This window comes from Limulus polyphemus, unplaced genomic scaffold, assembly GCF_000517525.1.
Source record: "Limulus polyphemus unplaced genomic scaffold, Limulus_polyphemus-2.1.2 Scaffold5725, whole genome shotgun sequence".
Taxonomy (NCBI): domain Eukaryota; kingdom Metazoa; phylum Arthropoda; class Merostomata; order Xiphosura; family Limulidae; genus Limulus; species Limulus polyphemus.
The window spans coordinates 22,946-31,391 of NW_013671335.1; the positions used below are offsets into that span (position 1 = coordinate 22,946).

Consider the following 8,446-nt stretch of genomic DNA (forward strand, 5'->3'; position numbering starts at 1 on the left):
TACATTTGAAATAACCAATAAAATCATAAATTACTATATCAATACCATAGAATTCCAAAATAATTTTATCAAGTTGTATTTGAGTCTAAAAAATGTGACATTTCGAGCAGACTAAAGACTCAAGTTACCTCCTTGAAATCTTGTTGTGAAAGAACAAGTTGATGTCATAATACATGAAAATGGCTCCTTTTTTTTTTCTTTGTTGAATAAATCTGAGAACATCATTCTCTCTCTAGGTGGACTGTGAAGACTTAACCAGTATAAAAAGTTAATTTGTTCAGTGTAGAATTGAATACTGTCACTGTTAAGTGATAACAATCTATGAATAATAATTTTATTAATTTTAAGATGGTTGTTTCTAGTAGAGAATTATAATTTAGAATCTGATTTTGATGTCACAATTACCAGTCATGAAGTTGGCTGTGAGTGGTATAAAATATGTCTGTAGTTCAAAGTTATAAATATAACATAAGTAAATCTGGCTCTTCGACACTTGTGCTACTTTACAACATAAATTTGGTTATCTTCAGCTCATATTGACAGTTTGTTTTTGCACACACACACAGACAGTATACTGCTCTAACTAACCTTCTATCTCTATGGAAACAGGTGGTACAATGTCTCACAAGATGGAAAAACTACTAGCCAATGAAAGAGAGAATCTAAAACTAGCATTCGATAAAGTGAGTCAAATAGATTCGAATTGTTTGTTATCTGTTTATTCGTATGATCAAGATAAATTATGTAAAAGCACGGTGTATTAAGAACATTATTATATAGTGCAAATCACGTAGATTTGAATATTTTTCTGGAAGAAATGATAAAATTGGCATTTTTTAGTAAAAACAAAACAGGAATTTAATTTTCCCATGTTTGGTTTACTAATCAATTATAGTTTGATTAACAGGTTCTAAGAAAATCCAGTGTTTTAGAAAGTTTAACTCATTTTAGATGCAAGAGCTTGGAGGTATTCCAATTTTGACTAAACCAACAGATATGTCTAACACCATTCCTGATGAGAAAGTGGTCATCACCCTGGTGACATACCTTAGTGCACGACTGATTGATCTCAGCGAAGAAATTCGTGCTGCCCGAATCCTACAACTTGCATGGAAGAGGAGACAAATTAGGCAGGAAGAAGCGAAAAGGAAGGTCTGTTCTGTTCTTTACACTAATGCTCTTCAACATTGCTTGTCTTTTTAAGTTACAATATGTAAATCTTAGTATGATATTTCATTTTCTTCTAATAGCAGATGTTACGATGTCAAACATGTTTTCTTTTGATAGAATGATTATTTATACACAGGATATCAAAAAATAATAAATTTTGTGAAATGTCTTGATATTTTATGGTAGATTTTAAACAACGTGAGAATTATTGGGGGTGGGTGGGAGTGCGTATTACGTGTTATGGTGCCGGTATGGATAACCAAAAAAGAGATATCTCCAGTAAGAGAGTGCCTAATGCATGTTGCTTTCTGTGGAGTTTAAGATTGTGACATATATGGAACATCTGTAATAAAGCTCGATGTACCTCATAAGACGGTTCTCTCTCGCTCGTATTGATTTCGTGGTATTAATTTGAGTACCCTCCTTCTTGACTCCCCCACAATCGTCTGGGGAATCTTAAAAAAGATCTTTCTTCGATGTAGGAAACATCTTATTGCAGAGTTGACACGGGAACTACGAGATGTAGAATGTATATTTTAATACGAAACTGGACACCTAAAAATTAAAACGTGAAGAACAAATCCACTTTATATCAGCAAAAATATTATCTTAAGACAAATACCAGAAGTTATGGCACATAATGCATTTTGTGCCTATTATATGTGATCCGTAGATTATCTTCCGTGTGCTATGTTGCATCACAGGAACACTGATAATACTTTTAACAAATCTTTATTGACTTTATAAGTGACTTATATAGGTAGCCTTTTCATAGAGTATTTTGGATATTACATACGTGACGAGCTATGGCGTTAACCAAAAAGCCTTGATGCCAGTGGCATGCGGCTCACAAATAAATGGTGTATGGTCAAGATTCCATTATTATTACTTATTAACCTGTATAAGTCTGGTTAAGAAAAGTATGTTACAAATTATTAGTTATGTGATGCAAATTGACTCAAAAATTAAAAAAAGTATTTTATATGGTTACATGGTATTCTGAAACTTTTTTTTTCCTAATATTGTGAAAATTATGCATTAGCAACAACTCATTTATTCCAGTTCAGCTGTTTAAGCGTACGACGTGCATGCTTTATTTATAATTAATTTCTAACAGTGATAAGTTTAACTAATCAAACTATTTCTAGAGTATGTAGTACTTTTGTTTTATATTGATATGTGTTGTCAGTATTTTGCATTGTTTGATAATGTTATGCTTTATGTTGCAGGCCAAAATCAAAGCTGCAACAGTTATTCAGAGAGCTGTTCGCAAGTTTCTACACCGGCAACAACTGACCAAACGAAACAGGGCAGCAACCATAATCCAGTGTGCCTTTAAATGTTTCGTAGCCAGGAAACAGTTGCAAAGCTTACAGCTAGAAAAACTATACCAGCACCAACAGCTTATGGCAGTTATTATTCAGGTTTGTTCTGATATGTTGTGATAGATAGTACTTAATTAAGGCTAAATGTAAAATGCAAGTATCTTTTCCTGTAAATAGAGACAAAAATGTGACATATGTTATGTTTCTATTGTATAAATAATGAGGTTTTGATACACCTGCATCTAAACAACGGAGGAAATTTATGTAACTAGTGTAAAGTTACGTCACATACATTTTCTGATATCTTGCATGTTTCTTTCCAGGCTGCTTACAGAGGCTTCAGAACAAGAAAGGAAATGAAGAGCAGATCAGTTGCTGCCGTTACCTTACAGAAGTATGTCCGCTGCTGGAAGGCGAGGAAATCTTACTTGAAATTAAAATTGGCTGTTAAAACAATCCAAAGCCAATATCATGCCCACTTAATAGGGTGTGCTCAGAGAAAAGAATATCTCTGTATGAGGAGTTCTGTCATCACCATCCAAGCTCTTGTCCGTGGTTGGTTAACCAGGAAAAGGCTTGAAAGACAGCAACGGGCAGCTGTTGTCATTCAAGCTGTGGTGAAAGGGTGGTTAGCTAGAATGAAATACCATCAAATCCGTGCCGCTGTTTGTAGACTTCAAAGTGTCATCAGAGCCAGACTTCAAGGCCAGCAGTGTAGAATGGCTTATCTGAGAACTCGTCATGCAGCAATTGACATACAACGATGGTACAAGACAAAGAAAATCCGACAAAGTTTTGTGGTCAAGAGAAAAGCTACAGTTATACTGCAAGCACATGTAAGAAGTTATTTGATGAAAACATCCTTTAAAAAACAAAAAACGGCAGCAATTTGTCTTCAGAAGTGGTGGAGAGACACTAAGACAGGACAGAAGGTTAGGCAGGATTTTCTTGCCCTAAGAAAAAGTGTTGTCATATTACAATCTCATATCAGGTCCTACCTTCTCCAAAAGAAGTACCTGACCCAGAAGTTGGCCGTAATAAAGTTGCAGAGTTACTTTCGTATGTTAATGGCTAGGAAGAGTTTTATTCGGGTGAGGCATGCAGCAGTTGTTCTGCAGCAACATATTAAAGCCACGGTGGCAAGAAACAAAGACAGGCTGAAGTTCCTCATACTCCGAAAACTAGTGGTTAAAGTACAAGCACAAGTTAGAATGAAGAAAGCCAGAAAAGAATTCCTGGCTTATAGACAAGCTGCAGTGGTTTTGCAAGCCAGAATGAAAGGTTTTATTGCACGAAGGCAATATTTGTTGATCAAGAATTCTGTTAAGAGAATAGAAGATCGACGCATTGCTACACTAAACTGTCGAAGAGAGAGAGAAAAGTATCTTCTGAAAAGAAATGCAGCAATTCTCATCCAAGCTACATATCGAGGATACACTAAAAAGAGAGATTACTGTATGCAAAAGAAAGCTGCGACAAAAATTCAAGCTTGTGTGCGAATGTACCAACAAAGATCACAGTACATGGAACTTTGTTTGGTTATCTACAAACTGCAAAAAAGAGTGCGTGCTTGGCAGTATGGAAAGGAAATTCGGAGGTATTTCTTGAATTTAAAACAAGCCACAATCATCCTGCAGGCACAGTTTAGAATGATTAAGGCCAGGAAATGTTATTTAGAGCTTCAGGCAGCTTCTAGAAAGATCCAGAAGCTGGTACGAGGATTTCTAGTCAGAAAAAGGTTTAGACATTTAAAACAAGCCACTCTTGTACTCCAGAAAAGGTACAGAGCCAAGAAACTAGCCAAGGTTTATCGTAGACGTTATTTAATTGTTCGAGGAGCTACTATCGCTCTGCAAGCTGGAGTCCGTGGCTGGAGGGTCCGGAAAGAAATCGAAATTCAGTCTTGTGCATGTGTTTTGATCCAAGCTCAGTATAGAATGTTTCGGCAGAGAAGTGATTATCTGTTAATGCGAAGGTCAGCAGTGATAATCCAGCGTCGTTACCGTGCTTGGAGTTTGGGGAAAAGAACCATATTACAGTACCATATCACTAAGGGAGCTATTCTAACAATACAGGCCTGGGTTCGTGGGTGGATATGTAGACGCTTACTGCAGAAGTACTGCAATAATATTGTGACAGTGCAAGCATGCATCAGACAATATTTGGTTAGGAAAAATTACATTCAACTGAAGCAAGTAGTCATCACCCTACAAAGACGATACAGAGCTGTCAAGGCTGGTAGGTCAGCAAAACAAGAATTTCACAGGGTTAAAACTGCAGTCGTTACAATTCAAGCAGCTTACCGAGGCTGGAGAGTTCGGCAAGAAGTCCGTCAGTGGCACTTTGCTGCTACAAGAATTCAGGCTTGCTTCAGAAGATACTTAGATCGCAAGTCTTTCCTTAAACTTAAACAAGCAGTAGTAGTTTTACAGAAATTTATCAAAGCATATTTGATGGGACAGAAAGATAAAGCTTTCTACTTGAGCTTGAAAAATTCTGTGATAACAATCCAGGCAGCATATAGGGGTTGGAAGCTTCGATCAACATTGAAACAAAAACGTGATGGTGCCATAACAATTCAAGCTTTTTATAGAGGACATCAAGAGAGAAAGAGATACATTGCAAAAAAAAGAGCGATCATGATACTCCAAACTAATATCAGAGCTTTTCTGAATGGAAGAAGGGAATTAGAACATTACTTAGTAATGAAGAAAGCTGTATTAGTAATCCAGAGCTCTTGGCGAGGGTACCAGGTAAGACAGCGCCTGAAGAAAGAACACCATGCAGCTGTAATCATTCAGAGATGCATCAGGGGATCTCTTGCCAGAAAGGACTTTCAGAGAAGAAAAAGATTGTTCATCAGGATTCAAAAGCTTGTGACTGTCGTTACAATCGTCCAGAAACTCAAAAAGAAAATTCTGAGGAAGAGGCAAGCTGCCACATTGGTACAGGCTTGGTTTAAGGGATACTTAGTCAGAAACAAATTGCAAGAACATAAGGCTTCCATTATAATTCAGTCCTACATGAAAATGTTTGTAGCAAGACACAAGTTTCTTGAAATCAGGGCTGCTTGTGTTACTTTACAAAAGTATGTCCGTGGAATGAGAAAGAGAGAGGAATTTTTACAGATGTATCGTGCAGTTATATTTATTCAGCAGAAGTTTAAAGCAAAGCTCTCTGGACGAGCTGAGTATAGAAAGTACCACTTGTTACGTAATGCATCCATTAGGGTGCAGGCTTGTTGGCGAGGCTACCTTGTGAGGAAAACACTTGGTCGTAATCGTCAGGCTGCTACCAAACTACAGGCTGCATATAGGACATATAGGGCAAGAAAACAATTCCTTCAGTTGAAAAAGGCAACAATACTTCTTCAACAAAGATGGAAAGCCAAGTTACAATGCAGGTTGCATCATCAGCGATTCTTGCAAGTTCGTCAGAGTGTCGTGATTATTCAAAGTGCTTACAGAGGCTACGTGGCAAGGAGAATTACAAAAACCGTGACTTCTGCACGTATCATTCAGTCAGTCGTACGCTGTGTCATGGTGCGAAAGAAATTCTTACTAATGAGATCCTCGGCAGTGAAGTTACAGTCTTGGTACCGTATGGTACTGACTCGGGGAAAATACCAAAAGAAGCTCAGGGCAATATATCAAATTCAGAAATACTTTCGAAGCTGGTTGTTAGCAAAAGAAGTCAGAAAAAGCTATCTTGAGTTTCGAAGGAGTGTGGTGATCATTCAAGCATGCTTCAGAGGAAGAAAATACAGAAAAAGATTTCAAGTTGTTAGAAATCATGTGGTTTATATTCAAGCCTCTTATCGAGGGCAAAAACAAAGACAGCATTTCCTTCTCCAGAGACAAGCTGTTATTGTAATTCAGCGTTGGTTTCGGGGAATACTTGAGAATAGAACACAAAAGATTAGGTTTGTCATATTTGTGTATACCAACGTAGTTAATATCATTTGAGAATAATTCACTAAATTTACTTGAATTTTTTATTTAATCTCTGATTCTATAAAACCAACACATTTTGTAAAAATTCAGCAGTGTGTACTGAATTTCATCCCATAAAATACAAAAATTAATAGAAAAAATTTAATAAGTTAAGATAGGTCATCAGAACTTAATTGAAAACTTTAGTGCTTCATTTAACCAATTTATTTATTTTTTATGTATCAAGATTTGGATAGATGCGAAAAGACTGATTTAATTAAAACATCTCAGATTTAGATGTACATGTTCTCTTCTGTTAATAATTTTTCAGTAGAAAATTGAATGTAAAACTATTAAATATTTGTATTTAAAATTTCACAGTCAAGTAATAGTAATAACTAATAATTTAAGAACATTAAGAGATGAGGATCCCACTAGGCGATTAACTTTGATATCAAGAACAGCTTTAAAGTGTAAATGTTTATTTCAAGCAATTAAAATCAACATTTCAGCCCACAGAAGTAGGCCATTTTGTGATTAACAACAAATCTTACAATGCCTAGTGATTTCCCACTCCTTTGGGATTAAATGGCGTCGTTTTAATTGCTAAAAAAAATATTTCCACTGTAAAAGTGTTTGTGGTATCAAATGTTATTTAATTTGTTTCTCACTTATTAATATTCTATACAATTTAATATTTCAAACTTTTGTATTTTAGTAAAAATTTTGTCATTCTTTTGAATTCTTCTCCCGCACAGTTGCATGTATTACACAAACTGTAATCAACAGTGTGTAGGAAATAACTTTCGAAAATGGTTATAGGTTTGAAAGATTACGAACCAACACAGTAAAGCTTCAGGCAGCTACAAGAGGTTGGTTGGTACGCCGACAAGTTACAAGGCTAAAAGCAGCCATTAAGATTCAGAGATGGTACCAAAGAGCTCTGATCAGAAAACGCTGTCTAAAAACCTGTCAGCTAGTGTTACTACTTCAGGCCAGGGCACGTGGCTGGTTGCAACGCCAGCATTTTCTTCGGATGAAGCAGCAGCACGAGATTACAGTAAAACTACAAGCAGCTGCTCGTGGTTTCTTGGCTCGAAAACACCTGGACGTAAGTAAACTGTTGGGTTTGATGTTTTAGTTTTTTTTTTCAAATATCTTGCATGGTTTTAAGACACTCGTAAATGAATGTTTTTATGTATCTAACGTCTGAATTTTCCATCCACTTATCAGGGAAAGTGATAGAACTGATTGTAATGTTTAGATTAATAACTGAAGAAATGTGTCAGTATGGACTTGCTGACTGAATAGAATGATTGGTTTACTTACAGAGTTAAGTGTTTATGTTAAAGCTTTCTGAAGTAATGAATTACTTATTACTGTTGGTATTTTGTATTATAACTGAATGTGTTAACATCATGAATAACGATCATGTGTTTTCTTTACCTAAATTATAGGCTTTATACGTTGCAAGAGCTGTCAAAGTTGAATGTTTTGTTACCATGGTATTACATCATCTCTCGGCTATACGAATTCAAAGATTTTATCGGCGAATATTAACCTTCAGGCTGGCCAAGAAACAACTGAATGCAGTCATTATTATTCAGGCTAGTAATCTTAGTTTTTAAAGATAAATGTTCATATTGGTTAGAGTAATTGGGCACTATTTTTTTTATGCATGAAGTATAAAGGTCTGTACACATTTCCAAGAAAGGGTGGGGAAAAAAAAGTGATACGACTGCAGAAATTTGGGAATAAAACCCGCATGTAAACTACCATAACTTCCACATTGCATTACAGTTTTTCAACCTAAATACTTGAAAATAGTTAACTGAAGAAAATTTTGTGTTAAGCCCCGATTTTATTTTTTTCTTTGGGCATTTCATTTTAGAATTTGTTTGTGTGTGTGTGTGTGAAGATCTGAGTCGTTCCTTTACTGTTTGTTGTAAGTAAGTAGTATTTTTAGTTTTTAGTAGTAGTAAGTTTTAGGGTTTTAGGGAAACGGGTAAACTTACGTAA

General features: G+C 35.8%; 1 protein-coding gene across 1 annotated transcript in view; it reads left to right on the forward strand.

The window, feature by feature from the left end:
• LOC106472910 (abnormal spindle-like microcephaly-associated protein homolog) overlaps positions 1 to 8,446 on the forward strand; it is a 37,516-nt gene that overhangs the window by 18,938 nt on the left and 10,132 nt on the right. Inside the window, exons 15-20 of the mRNA XM_013933582.2 lie at positions 610 to 683; positions 952 to 1,152; positions 2,400 to 2,594; positions 2,819 to 6,417; positions 7,250 to 7,538; positions 7,885 to 8,034. Coding sequence (XP_013789036.1) covers positions 610 to 683; positions 952 to 1,152; positions 2,400 to 2,594; positions 2,819 to 6,417; positions 7,250 to 7,538; positions 7,885 to 8,034 — 4,508 coding nt within the window. The remainder of the gene's footprint in view (positions 1 to 609; positions 684 to 951; positions 1,153 to 2,399; positions 2,595 to 2,818; positions 6,418 to 7,249; positions 7,539 to 7,884; positions 8,035 to 8,446) is intronic.